Below are 24188 nucleotides of genomic sequence, written 5' to 3'. Positions count from 1 at the left end.
ATTTAGTTGTTCATACACGAAACAAACCTTCGGTCTTAACATTAGGATTTACTAGCGCCAACGCTGGCAACCGGTAGAATTAAAATTACACATGTGAGATCCAGGGACTAATGGCATCTATACCAGGTCACGGGGCATGTATACCCAGAATGCCCACGGCTACCTGTGACCCATCAGTTATTTTCCTACCGCCTTTAAGATAAGACGTGTACTGTCTATCTCATTTAAAGCCGGTTTTGAGTTTGCCCGTTCTTTATCCATTTCATTTTTTTATTTTTCATTCCTTTTCTTTCTCCAAGTGTGATCAGTGTGTGGTAAGAGTGTATACGTGGTATGATGGAGATTTTTGCCTCAACATCGGGATCGTCTACCGCTTCGAAGAGGAGACAAAGGAAATGCCCAGGAGTCAGTGGCTTCCCTTGTTCTAGGTTCCTAACCTCGGTGTCGACGGATCCTCATCCAACGTGTAGTAGGTGCAGGGAAAATAAAACGTATGTACGGTTACTAATCCGTGTTCTGTTTGTCGCGGTTGGTCGGTGGAACAGTGGAAGAGGTTCTATGGGAAAAGCCAATACAAAAGAAAGGTGGTGACGCCATCTTTGGATGACCAAACCTTACCGGCTTCTTTGTATCGGTAATAAACCAGGCTGCTCCATATGTTTCTCCACCTGCTTTTGAATTGTCTCATACCCCGTTCGGTTTCTCCTAGCGGTTCTGTATCGGAAACGTCAGGAGGGGCCTTGGGTAATTTTATGAATAATTTTGCACTCTCCTTTGTTCCCAGCAAGTAGAGGGGGAGATCCGCCATCTTTGTTCCAGGCTCCTGCTACGCAAGCGCATAGGTTAGATGGTACGTGGTCACGCTAGGCCTACCAGGCGTACCAACCTTGGATGGTCTGCTTGCGCATTATATGACGTCACGGTTCCAGCAGGGGCCGGCAGCGCTGAATGTTCCTCATCCCCCTCGGGCTTGCAATTTATGGGAATTAATGCCGCTGCTTCTCCATCCCACTCAGTATTTACAGCGATGCAGAACGTGGGAGGTAATTTGGCAGCAAACGTGCGGTTACCAGAGAACCTCTCAGTCTCTCCCTACGAGAGCGATGACGTCACAACATACGTCACACTCTGAGATGGCAGGCGTGATGACGTCACAGACGATTCTCGGCCTTTTTCGCTGCACCCAGACGCTAATACGCCTTCTGATCCGTCAATGCAAACTGTAATGCAGAAGTTACAGGATATAGAGGAGAGAATGAATAAGAGAGACAAAAAAAAGGAAAAAAAGTGTGATTCGCCTTCTTCGTCTTCTTCCTCTAGTTCGGCGTCATCGCTAAGTCCGATAACGTCACGGCGAGCGCCAGTCAAGCGTTGGAGGAGGATTCGGGAGTTCCTAGCGGATCCTCGGGCCAAGAGGAGAAGAATCAATTCTTCCTCTCCTTCGGACGAAGGACTGTCATTTCCAAAGTCAGCAAGAAGGTCGGAAAATCAGTGGCTATTAAGCACAAGGTTGCCAGACGAAGCCGTTCGCAAGAGTCCGAACAAGCAGAGAGAGGTGACGGCCGGCGAGCTAGCGGCCGAGGCGGAGTTGCCAGTTCGGATCGCAAAAACTGCGATACCTCTGGTAAAATCGACGTTGGCGGCGAAAGGTGGTGCAGCAGAGGATGGAATGCAGATCCCAGTTTCGCCCGTAAGGCCGTTCTAAAATACGTACGAAGGACGATAAGGCTCCTATTAAAAAGTACAAAAAAATAGAGAGTTGGCAACCTCGGCGGATACGTTCGTGGAAGGCAGTGTCGTCTGGATAGAAGGCCGAGGCCGGGCTCGCCGACGCTCGAAAACGATGCCAATGCTAATAAAGACGAACTTACCTCTGTCTTGGGAGGGCCTTCATCTTGGAGATCTAGACGAGATTCTCGCTCTAGATCCGTGAGCAGAGAAAGAGTGAGACGTTCTCGTTCCCCTGCTGACTATCTGGGATCGAGCCAACAGCGGCCAGCAAAGATCAAAGAGGCCGCGGCCGTAGGGGCAGGCGGCCGTGGATTCCGGGCCGTCTGTCAGAAGATAGAGGCGAGACAACATCTCTCGTGACGGAGAGTGGTACACTAGAGCCGGAGGGGAAGGAGAAACCAAGAGTTTCTGGCCTCGTATGCAGAGGTTATTGATTTGATTCGTCAATTCAATAGCCTTTCGGAGAAGACAGAAACACCGGCCAGTATGCTTCCTCCTGGAATTGACATGGCGTTTGGACTAAAGAGGGATACCAAGGTGTCGTATGAATTGCCTTGTTCGAGTCATGCGGAATCGGTCTTGCAACACGTAAACGCAAAGATTGCAGGGAGGGATAATTCCTTAAGATCTAATAGATCATTTAAATTTATTCCCCCTCCAATGATAACAAAGGAAATATTATACGACACCGAAGGTCCCTTGCTGTCTAGTACAAATAACGAACCTAATGTTGTAAGGTTAAGGCCTGGATTAACCTTGGATCAGGTTAAAATGGAGTGCCCTTCGATGACGTACCAAGAGGCTGCCACGTTAGAAGCAACAGCTTCTTCTGTCTTTCAGGCTGCGTCCTGGTTAGACCTTTGGTCAACAGCAGTGGCGGAAAATTGCATCCTCGGAAGCAACAAGGAGTAGTAGATGAACCATTGTTCATTAGATTACTACAGTCAGGGTCCAAGGCGATTGCGTACCTGACAAACGTAAGTGCCAATGTTTGGGCAAATATCCTGCTAATGAGGAGAGATGCAGCATTGGCTAAGACTAAGCCGCAATGTGGATTTGGATTCCCTGTTAGCAATGATGGAATGGGGATATCTTGGAATCGCAACTACTGTTGCCAGAGGTCATACTGGAAGAAGCGATAGATAGAAGAAGGATGGACACTAACGATAGGTTGGTGCAACAGGCAGTTTAGGAAAAAACTCTAACAGTCAAACTATTCCTTTGGAGGGAAGACAACAGCAGATGTCTCGAAAGAAACCAGTAGGAGAATAGCATCCCTAATAGAGTCACAAGACCCTCTTTCCCCAAACCAAAGAGGATAACTCGTCGGCCCTTCACAATAGAAACAACAGAGGAAGGGGCAATAGGGGGTGGGGAGAGGCTCAAGAAGATAGGATGGGCGCCTCCTCACTCGGCCACACCAGTGGGGGGTTGCCTGGCAAATCACTGGAAGGTGTGGCAGGAACTAGGGGCAGAGCATGGGTGGTGGATGTTCTCAGGATCGGGTATTTGATTCCGTTCGAGGAATAACCCCGCCCATGACAGATCAACCATTACCCCACGTCACTTATGCCCACAAATCTCAGAAGGCCCAATATTCTGCAGGACGAAGTGAAGAAGATGATGAAAAAGGAGCTGTGCAACAAGTATGCAGTCCGACAAAAGGCTTCTACAGCAGGATTTTCCTGGTACCCAAATCCAACGGGGAGTGGAGGACAGTAATAGACCTGTCAACGCTGAATCTGTTTATAAGGAAAACCAGTTTCAAGATGGAAAAACTCCGAAACACGGTTCTACAAGCAGTCAGAATCGGAGACTTTATGCTGACAGTCGATCTAAAGGACGCATACTTTCAGATACCCAGGTCCATCATTATCCTTCAAAAGGAAAATTTCTCCATGCTTCAGTCTTGCAGGGAAACGCTTTCGAAGTTCAAGGTCCTGTGCTTCGGATTGACAACGTCTCCTCAAGTTTTTACAAGAGTGTTCCCTCGTGTCGGCATGGGCGCACGCTCAGGGGATCAGGCTGATAAGATATCTGGACGATTGGCTGTGATAGCAAAGTCCAGGGAGAAATTACTCAGGGACAGGGCGACCCTCCTGCAGCTTTGTCACAGCCAAGGTATTGTGGTGAATCAGCAGAAGTCGCAGCTGGATCCAAGTCAACGTTTGGAATATCTGGGAATGGTGATAGACACAACACAAGCCAAAGTATTCCCGACAGACAAAGAGTACAGAAATGCAAACAAGTGGTGAATGCCTTTCTGGGAAAGCAGACACAGCCAGCAAGACAGTGGCAGGTGGTGCTGGGAATCCTAACCTAACCTCCCTGGAGAAGCTAGTACCACAAGGAAGGAACTACACCTTCGGTCCCTACAATGGAGGATGAATTGAGTTTTGGTCACCAACAGTTAGATCACCCGTACGAGGCAAATTCCCTTGTCGGAGCAGAAGTGAGGAAAGACTTGCTGTGGTGGGTGGACGACGACAATCTGACAGTGGGTGTCCCCCTTCAACAATCCTCCCCAGACCTCGGCTGTTCTTTTCTCGGATGCATCACTAGAAGGTCTGGGAGCCCCATATGGAGGCAGTTGATGGTGTCAGCAAAATGGAGTTGCAAGGACAGAGAACTCCATATAAACGTGTTGGTGTGAGTTGAAAGCAAGCTTTCCTGGAGCTCTTAACAAGAATTCAGGGAGAGAGTAAAGGGACACTCGGTGGTATTGATGTCAGACAACACCACAGTAGTAGCTTATATAAACAAGCAAGGAGGCCTAGTTTCTCGGCAGTTACATGTGATGACAGTTCAACTTCACCAGTGGGCTATAGAGAACCTGGTAGACATCAAGGCCAGGTATATTCCGGGAAAAGAAACATAGTGGCCGACAAGTTGAGCCGCAGGGATCAGATTCTGGGAACGGAGTGGTCCCTAACACCAACAGGTAGTGGAACAGGATGCTCATGTTGTGGGAAGGACCGATCATAGACCTATCGCAACCAGTACAACAAAAAGTTGGAAGTGTATTGTTCAGTAGTCCCGGACGCAGAGGCAGCAGCAGAAGATGCGCTACAACACCCCTGGGACAATGGGAGGAGTGTACGCATTTCCTCCATTTTGTCTAATCCGTCAGGTTCTGAACAGGGTAATGCGGTCTCAGAACCTCAAGATGACCCTGGTAGCCCCGTTATGGCCGAAAGCAGAGTGGTTTCCAGACCTACTGGAACTCCTAGTAGATGTGCCAAGAGAGTTACCTCCATGGAGCAACCTTCTGTGTCAGCCTCACGTGGAGAGGTACCACCAGTCGGTGAAGTCCCTATCGCTTCACGGGTGGAGACTGTCAAGTATCTCCTCCGAGAGCAGAGGGTTTTCGCAGAAAGCAGCAACTCAGATGGCAGGTAATATCAGAAAATCATCTGCGACAGTATACCAAGGGAAGTGGGTCAGCATACTGTGATTGGTGTTGTAGGGGGAACGTGTCTCCACTCGGTACCACTATTCAGCAGTTAGCAGACTTTCTGATATATCTCAGAACAGAAAAACATATGTCTGTTTCTGCAGTAAGGGGTACAGGGCTGCTCTAGCCTCAGTCTTACGAATGAAAGGAGTGGCATATCGTCTTCATGGGAGTTGGCCATGCTGATGAGAGCTTTGAACAGTCATGCCCACCAAAGAGCTAAAAACCCAGATTGGGATCTGACCAAGGTACTGAGTAGTCTGACAAAACCCCCTTACGAACCACTAAGGCAGTCCACGGATAGAGTCCTGACCCTGAAGACAGTCTTCTTATTGGCCCTGGCTTCAACCAAAAGGGTGGGGGAGCTACATGGCCTCTCATATCTCATAAAGCACTCGAGAGGTTGGAGATCAATGGTGTGTGTTTTTGTAGTTTGGTCCCGAATTCGTGGCGAAAGACCCAAAATCCAACAATAGTAGACGCAGATTCGACTCCTTTACCATACCTTCCTTGGCAGACTTTGTAGACAACGACAAAGCTGAAATGCTCCTGTGCCCGTCAGGGCACTAAGGGAGTACGTAAAGAGAACAAGGCACCTCAGGCCGGGGTGCCAGAGGTTGTTCGTAAGTACAGGACGGAACAAGAAGGAAGTGTCCAAGAATACAATATCATTTTTGGCTAAGGGAGACAACAGAAATGCTTATACTGCAGAAAGACAGAGGGTCAGATAGCCAGGTGGGAGCTAGAGCTCATGACATCAGGGGTGTGAGTGCTTCCCTAGCATTTCTTTAAGAAGAACATGTCTGTGGATAAAAATTCTGAAAGCTGGCGTGTGGAAGCGCCAAACAACTTTCACCTCATCATTTTATTTGAAAGATGTTGCCCATAGATCCTTGGACACCTTTTCCTTGGGATCCAGTGGTGGCGGCCCAACAAGTGATATAGTTCATCCAGTGCCCTCCGGCGGGTCAGTTTGGCGGTCTAGTCTAAGATGAAGGTATGAAAAGTAGAATGAATGGGATGACTGGTCTTTTTTCTTTACTACTTTACTTTCTCCTACTCCTTTAACTACGGGCAATATGAAGGAGGGTACCGTCATGTGCTGGAACGGACTAGATGCAGGTGAGATGGTCAGCCATACTGTGAAGCTATCTTAGCTGATGATATACTTTTCAGTAGCAACACACCCCTCTGGATAATAAGGAAAGAGAGGGGTGAAGGTCGATCCAGTCGCAAGGGACAAGAGTAAACAGTAGAATGGTATCTACACCCAGATGGGAGGAAACCAGTAGATCCGCTTCTATCTTTTGGTCCTAGGTCATTGTCCATTCTCTAGAATTTCCCTATATATTCGGAAATGGATAAGGTGGCAAACTTCCAGTCAGTTGTAGAGACTACCTCCCTCCAATAGTAAGTCTATCCTAATGTTAAGACCGAAGGAGGTTTGTTTCGTGTATGAACAAATACCAAATTTGTAACTAATGTGTATTTTTCATAACTAACAAACCTGAGGTCTTAACAGTTAAAGGCCCACCTCGAACCACCCCTCTAGCAGTCTAAACTGGGTTAGAATTTATAAACTGATGGGTCACAGGTAGCCGTGGGCATTCTGGGTATACATGCCCCGTGACCTGGTATAGATGCCATTAGTCCCTGGATCACAAGTGTAATTTTAATTCTACGGTTTCTAGCTTGGCGCTAGTAAATCCTAATGTTAAGACCTCAGGTTTGTTTAGTTATGAAAAATACAAATTAGTTACAAATTTGGTATTTTTAATAGATTTTACAGCTTTGAGGTTATTACCAATTTTGAAGTGATTTGTTTCAAAGCCTAAATGCTTGTCCTAAGAAAATACAAACTATTGCCTTTTATAAAGGAAGACCGGAAGACTTAAGACAACAACTGAGAGGACTTGGAACCCAGTAAGGTTCCTGGTCCTCTCAGTTGTCTTCTTAGGCCTTCCTCTCTTCAGCTTAGGGGCAGGAAAATAAGTCTCCCCTTCCTCCTGAAATGCTGAGTGAAGAAGTGAACTAACACAGCTACCAAATTAGCTTCTACTATTCCATCAACAGTTACACATGCCCCAGTATGAGACTGGGTAATGTCTATTAACCCTTAAACACCGAAGGGGTATAATAAAAATCGTCTCCCGTATGCCGAGGGGGTCTCGGAGTGAGCGCCAAAGCGGAAAGAATATTTTTTTTTTTAAATCACAGCGCGCTTAGTTTTCAAGATTAAGAATTCATTTTTGGCTCCTTTTTTTTTATCATTGCCTGAAGTTTAGTATGCAACCATCAGAAATGAAAAAAAAATATTATCATATATAAATAATGCGATATATGATAGCGCAAAAACAAAATTTCATATATAATTGTATTCAAATCGCGCTGTGAGCAAAACGGTTAAAGCTAACAAGTTCATTTTTTTCGTTGTATTGTACACTAAATTGCGATCATTTTGGTATATAACACATTGTAAAACGATCAAAGCAACACAGAGAAAATAGTATCACAAAATGATGCATGAATTTGTTTGGCACGGACGTAAAAAAATGTTTTTTTTTAAAATTCACCATAAATCTAAATATTGTTCTAGAGACTTCCAATTTGTTTCAAAATGAAGATAAATGATTGAATATTACTTACTGTAAGAGTTTTAGCTTACAATTGCAGTTTTTGACCATTTCAGACAAGTTAAAGGTGACAATGTCGATATTTTTTTTTATATATTTTTTTATATGCAAATATTTTGAAAATGAGAAATGCTACAACCTTCAATTATTTTTTGTTGTATTCTACATAAAATTGCACACATTTTCATATATACAACTCTATGAAATGCCTAATATGAAACGGAGCGAATATTCCGAGAATGCGACGTATGCATTTCGGAGATTTGCGGCGGAGAATCCGCGCACTGAGGGAAGGAAAGTTTTTTTTAAAATTCACCATAAATCTAAATATTGGGCTAGAGACTTTGAATTTGTTTCAAAATGACAAAGGAATTTCAGTAGAAGTGATACAAGGGAGATTTGAAATGGAAAGGAATAGAGCTGGTTGGATTTTGCACTTTCAAGACGTACCTTTGATCCTTAGAGGGTTGAACATGAGTCATGATGTATGAAGGGGGGCTCCAACCAGCTTGGACGACACAAAGGCTGACTTCCAGTCAGGGAGAGGACACGTCTGTCTTACAGGAGCAGCTAGCTTGGACTGAGAGAAGAGGCTGGGTGTTTTTGAATGGCCTGAGATGCGCCTACAACCTCCGGCATTGTCTGGAAAGATGCGAAAACACAACCAGCGAATTTGGAGGGAAAAAAGGTCTTATGCTAGGAATTCCTAAAGCTCACATCGAAGCCTATCTAATCCTGTGACCTGCCTTTATTACCCTTAAACTCGAGCCTATAGCTGCTTATCCCCCCCACGCTGCTAACGGAAATGCCTATCTCGGCCTGCTTCATGTTTCCCTCCTAAAGTCGGCTGATTAGGAGAAAAATGGCTACTCTTCTAGCAATTGAATACTTTAAATAAATGCTGGGTAAGCAATGGGATCAAAAAACGTAATATTAATTAAAAATGACATTCTATAAAACAAAGTTTTAATTATGCTTACCCAGTAATTACATGATCAGAACCCATCCTCCTCCCTGCTGATGGACATAAGGTATGAACAAACTGAGCTTGCTGCACACAGTTGTTTCTATTCTCTGCTAGTGGGTGGAACTGGTCACCTACACACTAGTTTGAAGTGTTAACAGTGAAATTTTGAATTCAAGCTGCTGTATAATTACAACTTGTTGCTATGTAATTACTGGGTAAGTATAGTTAAAACTTTTATTTTATTCTTGAAATATCATTATTGTTTTCTGTAACAAGCATATTAATCTTTTCAGGTTTGCTAATTGGCTTCGAGAAGCAAGGGATTGGGCAGTGAGTCGTAATCGGTATTGGGGAACTCCAATACCCCTTTGGGTCTCTGATGATTTTCAAGAGGTATGGAATATAGATAGTTGAAAGCCTTTACTCATAGGAAGTATACTTTATTAATGATCATATTACTTTTTTTTTAGTGAATTGTGAATTCTTGATTGGTTCACAATGTGTTAATAAATGAGATGAGAACAGACACCCTTTCATTAGGCTTTAATAAACTGATGAACTTTTTATTTGGTATCGTTTCTATTACCACTATTGTGGTTGCTGTTGAAGGTAACATGGACAGAGTTAATGATCCCTTAGATTTGCAAAAAAAATTTCTGTGCCCTTTTTTTTCAAAGCTGCTCAAACTTTTTCATGGTAACAAAGAAAATAAAGGTGCAAGGCATATTTTCTTCATTAGTAAATTTATTTTAAAAGAAAATTTACTTTTACTGTAGAAGTTTGAGAACACTAAACACTGTGTACTTTCAGGTTGTCTGTATTGGTAGTATAGCTGAACTAGAGAAACTCTCTGGAGAAAAAGTAAGTGACCTTCATCGAGACAACATAGACCACATCACCATCCCTTCATCAAGACCGGGAAAACCTCCACTGAAGCGCATTCCTGAAGTTTTTGATTGTTGGTTTGAATCAGGATCTATGCCTTACGCTCAGGTATAACTATGATTGACTGCTTTTGTGTATGAATTCAATAAGTAAAATATGTTTCATGACCATTACCTTTATCTTAAAAACCGCTGTAATAGACTTCTTGACTTATACTAAGCAAGTGGATATGAGTGTCACACCTAGCCTAGGTTAATAGTTCAAACATAACACAGTTTGTATCTCATGTATGGTAATACAGTATGGTAATGACTAAGAAAGTTGCTGTATAGAAAGATATTAATAGTCATAAAACCATGGTAGACTGTAGGGAAATACAGATACGCTACTAACATACTGAATTGTCATTTATGAGAGAGAAAAAGGAAGGGTTACATTTTTCTTAGTGTATTTTTTCAGTACATTTTGTTGCAAATAATATAGAGAAAAAAGGTATGTAGATACTAATTGTTTTCTGCATTGTTCTCCGTGTAAAGTGTAATAATTGATTGTGTACAGTTATGTGGGATTGACAAGGTTAAGAGAGGAAGGGTATGGAGTTTTCCTTGAACACCCCCTAGATTTTTGTACTTGCCATTATACAACAGGCTCTTGCCGCTATTAATCCAGATAATTGAGGGATTGCTGTAATGCATTACTTTGAAATTTTAAGAAATACTGATACATTAGAAGGTCCAGAAACGACCAAAAAACATGTTTCACGAATTAATGTACCATATTTAAATTCTGCACTGTTTTACTGGTTGTTGTCTGGTATCATACGTCCTCACCCCACTTTAATGCAATCCTAGTGTCAACTTAGCATTTTAATTCACTATAGGAGACGTAGATTGCACTTCTGGGAACCCTGGGTTGGTTTTCTTCTGCTGCTGCTAGATAGCTGCTATCTAGCATGGCTGTTAGTGACACTGTTGCCACTTGGGACATTCCCAGACATGTGGCCTATTTGAAAATGATGCTTACGAGTAAATTCATGTTAAAGTTATTCTGTTAGCAAAACATATCTTCATAGCTATTTGCTAATTTTAAAACTTTTTTTATACATTTTTGCCACACGTTTATCAACCTTTTCAGGTTCATTACCCATTTGAGAACAAGAGAGAATTTGAAGATTGTTTCCCTGCTGACTTCATTGCTGAGGGTATTGACCAAACCCGTGGATGGTTTTACACACTCCTGGTAATTTCAACAGCATTGTTTGGGAAACCACCTTTCAAAAACCTGATTGTAAATGGTCTTGTGCTGGCAGAGGATGGCCAGAAGATGAGCAAGCGAAAGAAGAACTATCCAGACCCAATGTACATAGTTGACAAGTATGGTGCAGATGCCCTAAGGCTGTATCTTACAAACAGGTTTGTCTGACTTCTTACATTTTTATATCACCTGCATAATGAAAACTACTAATTCAATTGGTACTATCAGAGAGCAAAACTGTTTGATACACTGAAAGTTTCATGGAGATTATTTATTCAGTAAAACACAATCAGTCATGTGATCCATGTCCATGTAGGACATCTCCCAATCCCATTGACTGAATCTTTCGGAAAAGTATGCTCTTTTCTTTCCAGGCCACAAGGTTACCATTGTTCCACTTCATTCCACATTCCATTTTATAATTTTGTAATTTCACGAGATCATCCTGTGATTTTCCCAGTTTTCCTTCCAGTTTGCCTTCTTGACCTTTTTGTTTTGTATTCCAAATTCAGATTCAAAACTTATTCATATGAATACAGCTAGTATATATAAACAAACATCCTTTTGTTTTCCTTCCACTCTTCTACCTTCCTTTCAAGTTTAGTTTCCATTCTCTTTTGTGTTTGTGTATGAATGTGTATAAGTAGCGGGTACAATGATCTCCATCTCCTATTATATTAGTAGTAGTATTGGTTTGAGAGGACCTGAAACAGTTATAGAGGAAAATTTCTTTAATTTTCTTTACATTTGTAAAACTGTTGGTCATGTTTATTGGGGTTTTCCTACTTTTTGGCTCTCTCGCTACCATAATTCTTTAATTTACTTTTATTTACAGTAAGTAAAATATAACTATCAGGGTAGCTTGCTTTTGTTTAGCACTAGTAATGATATCGTGCTATACTAACTGGTAACAGGTTTAACTTGATAATGTTTGTGTTTCTACTTCCATAAGCATTCATTTACATTTTAATGTCTGAAGCTGATTGGGTTGTCTTATATAAGGTTATTCTTAATTGCTGATGAGTGTAGTAATAAGTGTTTGTGTGCTCATGTCTTTTGTTAGTGTGCCTTGTGTGCAGTTAGAATGTAAGGGTTCCTTTTTGTATTCCCTGTACAAGATCTTTACTTGGTATGCTTGTCTTGCTGAAACAATGTTTGCTGCAGAATCTTTCCTAGTTTGTGAGTTTTAGAGCGTGGCCCAGTAGTTTCTTTCCCTCTCAAAAGATTGTACAAGTGTTGCACTTCGAAAAATTTTATGGATCCGTCTTCTGCCTCTTTAACATACAAAAGAGTGTCAGTCTCTCCAACTCATCCAATTTTCATTACAGAAAGCCTCAGGTCTGACATTGGATTTCGCCTTAAGGGGGCCGGCCAGTTAATGCCATTTTTTAAGGACAGGACTTTGACATTCATACCACTTAATAAGGTGACTTGGGACATCTCCAAACCACATATGATTTTCTCCTCTGACTTTCAGTTTTATGATGCCAGGGGAATTTATCCCAAAAATAACAATTTTTAAAATTCTATCTCCTCCCTTGATATTTAATATTAAGACCTGGGATTACTACCAGAAATAGACCTGATGTAGACCCAATCAAATGAAGAATTATTTCTAAAAGTCATATTTTTGCTAGATATGAATTTTTTCATTATGGTAAAAAAAATAAACCCTATAAATCAGGGAAAAAAATTTGAAAAAAAAGAAACAAATTGGAAAAAAGGGCTTTACTTGATTGTTCTATAATGTCTTTCTAAGTTATATACCAAATTTCAATGCTATAGCTTTAAAACTAGGGAGAACATAAAATTTGAAGGTCAATAAATATTGTTTTGAGATACGGGCGTTCAAAGTTTTCCTTTGTATTTTTACAAAGACAGTTAATAAATAATGATTATTATGAATTTATATTTCTCTTTTGGGTATTAATAAACAAACTATATTATTTATCATAATTTAATCAAATGAAGATCCCTTTGCTCATGTATCGTAGCCTGGGGCACTGCGTCAGGCAAGATGGGGGGACTCCTTCCTACGCAACTCTCTCTCCTTCACTAACTCTGCTTATTACAGTGAATTTTCTTCTTTTGTATGTAAGCGAGATGTTTTCCTTGTCTTTTCCTCTTTGTCATTATGAAATTCTTGCTGAAACAAAGATAAACAGACATAAAAGCAAGAGAATGTCAGAGGTGAAACTCGAACGTGCACTCTTTTTACAAAGAATGTTAATAAAATCATGGTTATTATGAATTTCATATTCCTTTTTGGGTATTAATAAACCAAAACTATTATTTACCATAAATGAAGATCCCTTTGCTCAAAGACCATAACCTGGGGCACTGCGCGACGTGTGTCAGGCAAGACTGGGCATTCATTACTAAGCACCCCTCCCCAAGCCCCGCCCTCCCTCTCTTCACTAACTACGCTGATAGCGCGGATAATATGATATTCTGAACTCATATTAGAGCGAATTTTCTTCTTCTGTATGTTAGCCGAGATGTTTTGCTTGTCTTTTTCCTTTTTGGCATGATGAAATTCTTGCCAAAACAAAGATAAACAGACGTAAAAGCAAGCAAATGTCAGAGTGAAACTCGAAACACTACCCTCTTTCATGTTTCTGCTCGGACTGAAGGGTGGTAAGCTGACTCCCTTCCCTCCTGCGACTCATGGAATCTCTACAGATGCCATTGCTCACAATTTCTTTGACAATAATTATCAAAATTTCGATAACCGAAGAAATATTACATTTTCTTTTATAGATCAATGTTTTTGGCTTATTTAGTTACGATTACTAATTACCCTGTAACTGCAAAAGTAGGAGGAATTTTGATTAAATATTTTGTAAACGCATTCTCTATTGCCGTACGAAGCTCCATGAATTTTTCATGACTGAGTTTTTTGCCCTATACCCCCATATGTAAGGGTGCTGGCCGACCCCCTTAACAATTCTTTTTGAATTATTTTATTAAATTGAAAATGACCACTAACAAGACTGAAATTAGACATGATTACTATTAACAAAGCTTCAACACTTCTACATTTATAATAATCTGTGCAATTTAAACCAGTTTTGCATTCTCTTAATCTCTTCACTGGTTTTTGTTGGTCATTTGATTAAAAATAGTTTTTTAGATTACAGGTCTTAATGATTTATTACAGTCTTTGCAAGGATGCTATATACACAGATTTCAACTTGTAGGAAAGAACTCCTAATATGGTAGAGGGGTATATTTAAAAACAACTTGATTGGGGAACTATGAGAGGCAATGCCAATTTACTCATATTCTTAGAATATGTTAAAAACAAAATCCTCCCGTTACATGGGTCAGAAGGTCTCTGGGAAGGCTGACCATAGTATCTTTCTAATTTAATATATACTTCGTCAATAACATAAAGTTAGTTATGAATAGTAAATATTTCCCTGTTATGGATCTCACATTCAAGAAATTCATGAATGCATATGACAGATGATTGTGTTTCTATGATTGTAAATAGTAATGTATATATGCACAAGAGTTTATGTTTTGAAACGCAGAGAAACTGGGAGGGTTTCATCTGCGAAACTAAATGTTTAAGAAGGCTAGTGTATTGTGTTCTTCCAATTCATACTTAAACTTACAGTCAGATGTAATTGAGGCCTGGATGAAAGTTCAGATTGCAACTTCTCTGACACTGCAGTGCTTAGGGCAGCAATAAACAAATTTGTTTTTAGGCCTGGTCCTAGGATCATGGCCAAGGCCCCTTATAGGCCCTAACAAGAAGCTTCTAACCAAGACTTGAACACACAAACAATTTAATTGTGCCCCAATGCCTGTGCAAAGGTGGTCATCAACTTTACACTTTGCCTGACATTGACACATTCCAAAATACTGATCTTTTGGTAGATTGACTTTCACCTGAGACTTGGTGGCAAAATTAAAGTGTTATTAGAGGAGTGTTGCCACAACCTGCCTGTTTAGTAACCCAGCTCTTCAAGCCACCCGGAGCAAAGACTCAATCCTATGCCTGGTATAAGCATTAAAGATTGGTCTTGAAGGACTGAGAAGTTCCATTATTCCTCAGTGGTATTCCTGAAGAAGGCAGTCTGTAAAATTACCACCACCTGAAATACATACCCTTGAGGGTATTAAGTAGGAACACGTTTACCCGAGAGATCATCTTCGTACTTCATATATGTGTTGGACCAAATACCAAATTAAAAAGAAAATTTTATTTTTCTTAACATATGAACTTATGCTGTCATACTGTACATGAGTAAAGTTACCCTCCTCATGCCACCCCACATAGTTTCAATCTCTCACTCCTAGGAGGATGCGCATAGATGCATATGGGCCGACTCAAACTGTGGAAGATGGTAGGTTGATCCAGGTCACACCACGTGACTCAAGTATAGGTTTAGGATTTTGTTTATCAGAGACAATGCAATAAGTGCCGAAGATAGGTAAGCAAGGATTACTCCATATATGAAAGTGTAGGCTTAATTTTAGGAAAAATACAAATTTCTTGTTAATTTGGTATTTCTTATTTCATTATAATTTTAATTTATAGAAGTTACTGGTTTTCATTACCACATTTCTCAATTATAGCCCTTCAGTGAGAGGAGAAAACCTGAGGTTCAAGGAATTGGACGTTTTCAACCTTCTTAAAGAAGTGTTTATCCCATGGCTCAATGCATACCGATTCTTTGTGCAGCAAGTTGAAAGGTGAGTATTTTATCAAAAGTTGTTTGATATTAAGTTTGCAATGTTTGTAATTTCTTTAGTATTGATCTGTAATTATTATTACTAGTATTATTATTCAGAAAATGAAACTTTTTCATATGGAAGAAGCCCATAGATGCCGTTGACTTGAAATTCAAGCTTATAGAGAATGTTTCCATACTTTAATGAATGTGGAGTTGCGGTTTTAGTTGTTTAGTAGTAATACAATGAAATCTGATCTTGCGAATACAACGGGTAGAATTAAATTTTGATAGTATTTTTTCTAAGTTTTATCATTTTCTGCTTGATGCCTTTTTATGCAGTATCTTTACCTCCATAAATTGGTTTGTTTTTCTTGAGTTATTTTAGCACCACCTTTTGTTAAAAAAAAAAAAATTGGTTTTCTTTGCTTCAGTTATTTTACACCACCTTTTGTGTGCATTTCTCTGTAATATGATTTTTAAATTTTATGTTCCTCTTTATCTCATCTCCACCTCTGTCCTGTACATCTCACCTTATAAAGCAAGAAGTTAACTAACTTTTTCTTAACCTGTACTCGTGTTCTTTCCCTACGTCCTGTATTAAGCCAATTTAGTCCAGGAAGTTATGCTTTTGGTTTTTGTCTGTTAATAGGATTGTTGGAAACAGTTAGCAGATTTTTACATCTTTTTAAAAGACCTGCCATATGGCAGGAAAGTCACTGTAATTATGTTTTTATGTGGATCCAATTCTTAATTTTAACACTATTTTTTTTTTATGTTCACTGATTATTTTTGGAATTTTTTTGGATATAATTGTATTTATTTCCATTCGTTTTTCCATGTAGATTGGTTCGTAATACAGTGTAGGATAATTTTCAAGATAGTAAAAAGGATAATTTAGCTTATTTTCATTTTACGAGGATAGTTTTTTAAAAGTAGGATATTTAGCTATCTAGCTTTCAGTAGTTCAGTGTCACTGTACCTAAGCTTTTTTGAGTAAGTCTGCTTTAAATCCTTTTGCTTAATGAGATGCATAAGTGAAGTGATTAGTATAAATGTTCAAGTATAGGCAGTCCCTGGGCTATGGTGGAGTGTCTATTTCTGGCAGGGTGCTGTAAGCCAATAATCGCCTTAACCCGAATCATCATAATTATAAAGGGAATAAATAGCAACAGCACTGTAAGTTCAGGTTACATTGCCGTATAGCAGGTTAACAGCGCATGCGGCAAGTGCCTTTGGTCCAGAATGACTTAACCTGAACCTGATTTAACCCAGGGGCTGCCTGTATAGGCAATATCAAGTATAAGAAAGATTGAGTGTTACATTTACTCTTTTTGTAGTATGGTGACCTTTGCAAATGTGTACGTGGTACTTGCACTATAAAATTTTCACCTCTCTTTTTGTTTACAGATATGAGAAGGAGGAAGGTGAGCAATTTGAATATGAGGAGAGTTCCATGGGAAAGTCTAACAATGTTATGGACAGATGGATCTTATCCTTCACACAATCTCTACTGAGCTTTGTACATCGTGAAATGACTGCATATAGACTCTACACAGTCACACCTAGACTTGTAAAGTTTGTTGATAACTTAACTAATTGGTACGTCAGATTTAATAGGAAGAGGCTCAAAGGAGAGACAAGCAAAGATGATTGTTTAAGGGCCCTTGAAACACTTTATTCAGTGCTGTTCTGCATGATCCGAGTGATGGCCCCATTCACTCCTTTCATCACAGAAACAATGTACCAGAACCTCAGAAGAGTTCTGAAGCCTGGAAGTCTTGGGAAGGTAAGATTTTACCATACAAAATTTTAAATTTTTTTACTAATATACCAGGGTAAGGGAGAACAAGCTACCAAAATTGGAAAGTAACTTGAAAAGTTAGCTTGGAAAGTAAGTGTTCTATGGGAGAATCATATTCCTTACCATGGATTTGGCATCCCTCCTGTCAAAGGCTGTTATTTCATAACTCAATTGCAACCATTGTTCCGACACGGCATACAAACCTTCGGTCCTTTTACAATAGGAAGGTACTAGCGGCAGCTGGATAGGTCGTAAGCTTTCGAACAAGGGGTTCGGTAGTTAACTGCTTGTCCGACAGGCGCGCGCGCTTTGCGCGACTGGGAGGTAACAAACCACTTTTGCTTTCGGCCTGCTGGCGTGTGGACGTGTATCATCCGCTCTGCCCGCTTCATCGTCGTTGCTTTCGCATGGTTGTGTTTTTCTTTTTCTATTTATCTAGTGAAACTGAATTGTAATACAATCATTTTTTTCATATTTATTTCCATTGAATTCAATTGTGAATTAAAGGATCTTGGGTTTTCTCCACGCCCTCCGATTACCCGAGTGCCGGGACTGAAGGGCGTAAGTGCGGGAATTCATTTTCCCAGAAATGATCCTCGTATTGTGTATGCTCGGTGCCGAGGGCGGGAGAGCGCTCGCTCCGAGCGTATATTTTGGTTGGAAATGTGTAGATGAAAATCGTAAGTAAGTGCTCTTTTCATTTATATTTTTTTGACTGTATGCTCGTTGCGAGCGAATGCGCTCGGCACGAAAACTTATTCTGTATGGAAGTGGAATTGCAAGTACAGTATTCTTTTTCATTTTCATATATTTATTTGATTGTAGCAATACTCATTTGTTCCGACACGGCATACAAACCTTCGGTCCTTTTACAATAGGAAGGTACTAGCGGCAGCTGGATAGGTCGTAAGCTTTCGAACAAGGGGTTCGGTAGTTAACTGCTTGTCCGACAGGCGCGCGCGCGCGACTGGGAGGTAAACAAATCACTTTTGCTTTCGGCCTGCTGGCGTGTGGACGTGTATCATCGCTCTCTGCCCGCTTCATCGTCGTTTGCTTTCGCATGATTGTGTTTTTCTTTTCTAATTATCTAGTGAAACTGAATTGTAAGTACAATCATTCATTGAATTCAATTGTGAATTGGTAAAGGATCTTGGTGTCACCACGCCCTCCGATTACCCGAGTGCCGGGGGACTGAAGGGCGTAATGTGCGGGAATTCATTTTTCCCAGAAATGATTCCTCGTATTGTGTATGCTCGGTGCCGAGGGCGGGTTGGGGAGCGCTCGCTCCGAGCGTAAATTGGGTTGGAAATGTGAGATGAAATCGTAAGTAAGTGCTCTTTTCATTTATATTTTTTTGACCTGTATGCCCGTTGCCGAACGAATGCGCTCGGCAACGGAAACTTATTCAGTATGGAAGTGGAATCGCAAGCACAGTATTCTTTTTCATTTTCATATATTATTTTGATTTGTAGCAATACTCATTTTGGTTCAGTTTCCGAGCTTACCCGGAAATTGATCCTTCCCCCTTTTTATTTTGAATGAAGTGAAATCGCAAGTGCAGTTCTTTTTCATTTTCATTTTTTATTGAGATTGCATTGTTTACTGGGATCAATGTTTCCGCTATTCCCGGGAATTGATCCTTCCCCTTTTTATTTGTATGAAGTGAAATCGCAAGCGCAGTAGTCTTTTCATTTTCATATATTTGTTGATTGCATCAATTCATTATGGATCAAGGTTTCCAGAAACCTTGATCCATAAAGGTAAGGAATGAATCCTTTCACCCTTGCGCTCGGTTCGAGGGCGCAAATGCGCTCGATCCGTAGCCCTTATTCATTGTGAAGTGAATCGTTTTGCAAGATGCATTTTCATTTTATTACTTATTATTGATTGCATCAATATTTATTTGGTTCAAGTTCCGCTCAGTCAGGGAATTGATCCTTATGCCCTTGCATTCGGGCGATGGCACGATTGCTCTCGGGCTCTGATTTTGTTGTTGGGTACATGGGTACTGTGCGGGGGGTGGGGGAGGGAAACGAGAACCCCCCCCCGCTCAGTTCCCCACGATGGCTCTTACCCCTTGGGGGGGGGGGGGAGGTTATCGGCGTTCTTCTCCTCCCTGATCCGTCGAGCGGGGCGGGGGAAGGGCGCTCGTAGGTGCCCCGATTGTACAATTGTATTAAGGGGGTCTTCCACTCGTTCGGAGAGGGCTCACCCCCCCGCGCCGAGGGGACTTCCCCCCCACTAATCGCTACTACTGTTATTTCGCAGGTGCTACTGCCGCGAGGGTGGACCTTGGTGAGGTATGGGCGTCCTTCCATTTGCAGGGCGTCTAGTGTCCAGGGGGCTGCTGGTTCTTGTCTGGGCCTACTGCGGTCACCCATGGAGTGGTGACCACGCAACCAGTGACGACGTCCCTCCTCACCTGGTGTACTCGCCTCACGTGGTAACAGTCTTGCCTACAGCCCGCTGTGAAGTGCCGTTCGCCGTACCGAGGGGGGCGTGCCGCCGCCGCTCGTGGTTGCCGCGCTGCAGCGACCACACTTCCGCTGCCCTAGAGCGCGCCCCTGGACCTGCCGCCGGTACCAGGATGTTGCTGGCTGCTGCTCCACTTCCGTGTTTTGCCGGTGCTTGCCTGCCGTAACCTGTCCGATTCTGGGCTGGGCTGTCCTGCCGTTGCTGCGCTGGCTGTCCCTGCCGTTGCTGCGCTGGGCTGTCCCTTGCCGTTGCTGCGCTGCTGTCCCTACCGATGCTGTGCTGGCTGTGCCTGCTGTTTTTCTGAGATGCCCATTCCTGCTGATGTCGTCCCCTGTTCGTGGTGGTACTACCCCAGACTTGGTCTGTCTGTACAGGTGCGTCCGGGCCCTGTGGCTCGGCGGCTACAGCAGCCCCGGCTCCGCCCTGGATAGCAGATCTTACGTCTGTCCTGAGGGAAGCTGACGAAGAAAGAGGAGGAAGGTGTCCGTCGTCGTCGTCTTCATCTTCTTCATCGTCGTCGCTGCCGCCTCTTCCCCTTCGACTTCTAAGGCTTCACAGCCGAGGAAGAAGAAGGTTGCCTCCTCCCTCCTAAGAAGTCTCCTCGGGAGCTTCTCGGGACCCGTCTCACCTCGGTGGGACGGGAGGGGTTCCTTCGCTGGTCCTCCTGCTCCTTCGGGAGCGGGGCCCGTCTCTTCTTCCGCAAGGAAGAAGACTACGGGGACCAGAGGGGTACCGGCTAACACCGGTACTTCCTCGCCTGGTGTCAGTGGTTCTGCCACTGCATCAGGGTCCCGTCTCGGCCTGGCCTCGTTTCGCGGGAGGTACCGAGTACGGTACGGTGCCTACCCAGCGACCGTGCAGCCAGGAAACCAGACCTCTGAGTCCGCTCAGCGTCAGGTTCACGGCACGGGCGGAAGACTGGTGACAGCCGCTCATGCGACTCTCACCAGAACCAGCTCTCACTCTCGCGGCGAACAGCTGGCTACCCAGGGACGTGACGGTCCACGACCGACCACGGGCTGAGGCTGGGAAGAGGTCCCTCCCGTTCGCCGGTGCCAGCCACGGCTGGAACCAGCGACGTGACGTGCCGTGAGGACAAGCACGGTCTCACTGTGACAGTGGAGCCTGCAGGTCGCCTGACCGTCGCTCTCACAGAAAGCGACCGGGTACGGCAACCAGCACCAGCTCTTCTGACACTCGAGATCGGGGCCGCTGTGCTCAGTCCAGCCGTTCTCCACAGCGAGGACGGTTCTACCAGGCCTGCAGCTCGATCGCCACCGCGGGTTGACGATCGCCTGCAGCCCTCAAAGCCTGCTGGTTCTGCCAGCGAGCAAAGAGGGAGCGTCAGGTCTGCCTCTCCCGTACCTTCAACCTCCTCGGGTTACACCGGGAGGAGCGAGGTATTGAGGAGTGATCGTGAGGGGTGCGCCCCTCATGATCCCACCACAGCGCCCTACGTGCCAGGCACGGTTCTTGGACCGGCCAGGACGTATGCGCAAGTGGATGGGGAAGACCGAGAGGGCTGTCGCTGTTCCCCCTTCTTAGGAGGAAGGTTCTCGGAATATGCTCTTGTTCGGAGGGCTTAACGGTCCCACTCTGCAAGATGCTGTGACTTCCGAGATCCAGAGGAACTTTGCCGAGGTTACGGCGCTGATTCGTCAGCACAATGACCTCGGGGAAGGATCGCCGCTCCCACCAGCAGAGACACCGGTCTCGGCTCGAGTCGTTTTGGGGCCCGAGAGGGAACCAAACCAAATCGACGGCGGTGGGTCTGCCGCGATCGGAGCTTGCCGACTGTGTTGAACCGGGTAGTCTCTCGTCTCCGGACAAGAAGGCTCTCTCAGTTCTGGACGGTCGAACAAGCTACTTCACCTCCTCTACTGCGACAGAGGCGTTTCTACGTGTCTTCGGACACCGTATTTAAATGCCCCTTCGGTTCTCCTGAGGTTTCGACCTCGACGAGGACTGGAATGAGTCGGAGCGGTATCGGCTCTCTCCTGTCAGGTGTCGATCAGCCCCACCCAGACGACGTTCACAGTGGCGGCAGACCCTTACCTACAGTGAGAGTTCGTAACCCTCCTCGGGAAAACGTTTTCTCCTGACGATACGTTTTCCCAGACTCTGAGAGGCCATCGCCGCAAGGCGATGGCTGCTCCTACTCTTCTCCAACTGCTAGTTCCACTGGGAAGGCGAGCGAGTATCCAATTCCTCCCCCATTCCCTCTCTCCTTACGGCTACGAGGTCCAACAGCAGGCATACCGTTCCCAGGGGCATCGAAGGACGTAGCATTGAGACAGGAGATCAAGACCATGCTGAGCAAGAGAGCTGTAGAAATCGGCACGGATCAGTCACCGGGCTTTTACAGCCGACTCTTCCTGGTGGAAAGTTTACGAGAGGCTGGCGCCCGGGTGATGATAGCTCTCTCTCCCCTGAACCGGTTGGTTCGCCAGACCCGGTTCACGATGGAGACGGCACGCGCAGTGCTCGACTCTATCAGGGAGAACGATTACATGCTTTCAGTGGACTTGAAGGATGCGTATTTACAAATACCCATTCATCAGTCCTCCAGAAAGTACCTCCGCTTCATCCTCGACGGGACGGTGTACCAGCTCAGGCCACGTTGCTTCGGTCTCTCAACCGCCCCACAGGTGTTCACGCGAGTGTTCACCCTGGTGTCTGCTTGGGCCCATTCGCACGGGATACGTCTGATGGGGTATCTCGACGATTGGTTAGTCCTGGCGAGCTACCGCTCGCAGTTGCTACAGGACAGGGATCGACTGCTCGAGTTCTGTCGCGATCTGGGGATCGTTCTGAACTTCGAAAAGTCCGATCTCGAGCACAAGCAGAGGATGAAGTACCTGGGTATGCTGATCGACAAGGTAGCAGGGCGAGTCTTCCCCGCAGACAGACTCGCGGATCAGCAGATTCAGGGAGGCAGCCAACCAGTTCCTGTCTTCGGCAGGAACAGGTAGCTCAGCGATGGCAAGTCGTGATCGGACACCTGTCGTCACTCGGGAAGCCAGTCCCTAATGGGCGTCTTCACCTGCGGTCTCTTCAAGGGAGACTGAAGGAGAGTTGGTCACAGGCGACGGATCCCCCAAGCTTTCCATTGTCACGGACACAGGAGGTGAGGCAGGACCTAGCCGGGTGACTGGACGACAGGAACCCCTTAGAGGAAGTGCCTCTTGGCGCACTCTCCCCCCGGGACCATGGCAGCATGCTCTCAGACGCATCGACGAGGGTGGGGCGCAACACCTGGAAGAGTCGCGGACTTCAGGAGTGTGGTACGAGAACGACAAGCACCTTCACATCAATGGACTGAAACTCAAGGCAGCGTTCCTCGCTCTCCAAGAGTTCCAGACCGCTTGATGGGACACTCAGTGGTGTTGATGTACGTCAACACCACGGTGGTGGCTTACGTCAACAAACAGGGGGGGCCTAGTGTCTCTCCCGTTGTATCAGTTTGACTCTCGGCAGGTGCACGAGTGGGCCGAGGCGCACTCAATAGAGCTGTCGGCACGCTACATTCCAGGGAAGGAATGTAGTAGCAGACACGCTCAGCCGTCGGGATCAGGTGATAGGGACCGAATGGTCTCTACACGCAGGACGTGGCGGAAAGGCTCTTCGACCTGTTGCGGCGACCAGTCGAGGATCTGTTCGCTATCCGGCACAACAGGAAGCTCCAGGTGTTCTTCTCGGCCGTGCCGGATCCATGGGCAGCTGCAGAGGACGCTCTTCAACACCCGTGGGACAACCTCTTCGCCTATGCCTTTCCCCGTTCAGCCTGATTCGCAAGGTGATCAGTCGAGCACTGGTCATCCCGAATCTCAGGATGATCCTGATGGCTCCCAAATGGCCACAGGCCATTTGGTATCCGGACCTGCTGGCTCTTCTCGCAAGAGAACCGAGAGAAATTCCCCATTGGCACAACCTTTCTCGCCCAGCCACACGTCGAGCGGTACCACGAGCAGTCCAGTCCCTACGTCTTCACGGCTGGCTGTTATCCACCATCTCTTGCGAACGAGAAGCTTTTTTCGTAGCGCAGCAACAGAAATGGCTGGAAACGTCCGTCAGTCCTCTGCAGCTGTGTACCAGGGGAAGTCGGCCGTCTTGCTGGTTGTGTCGTAGACGGGGCTATCTCCTCTCAGAGCCACTCTTCAGCAGGTAGCGGTTTTCCTCGTTTTTCTTCGCCGAGGAAGCTCCTCTAAGTTCCCACAGTCAAAGGATACAGAGCCGCCTTGACGCTCGTCCTGAAGCTGACGGGGATTGGACATCTCGAACTCGTTCGAGATCTCCTTGCTTC

At 44.4% G+C, this 24188-nt stretch overlaps 1 protein-coding gene across 1 annotated transcript in view; it reads left to right on the top strand.

Moving 5' to 3' along the window:
* LOC135201013 (isoleucine--tRNA ligase, cytoplasmic-like) overlaps positions 1-24188 on the top strand; it is a 132384-nt gene that overhangs the window by 35427 nt on the left and 72769 nt on the right. Inside the window, 5 exon segments of the mRNA XM_064229832.1 lie at positions 9079-9178; positions 9596-9778; positions 10805-11082; positions 15512-15628; positions 17017-17395. Coding sequence (XP_064085902.1) covers positions 9079-9178; positions 9596-9778; positions 10805-11082; positions 15512-15628; positions 17017-17395 — 1057 coding nt within the window.

This window comes from Macrobrachium nipponense, chromosome 27, assembly GCF_015104395.2.
Source record: "Macrobrachium nipponense isolate FS-2020 chromosome 27, ASM1510439v2, whole genome shotgun sequence".
NCBI classification, from domain to species: domain Eukaryota; kingdom Metazoa; phylum Arthropoda; class Malacostraca; order Decapoda; family Palaemonidae; genus Macrobrachium; species Macrobrachium nipponense.
Note: the sequence above shows the minus strand (reverse complement) of the source record. Positions and strands in the feature narration are given on the sequence as shown.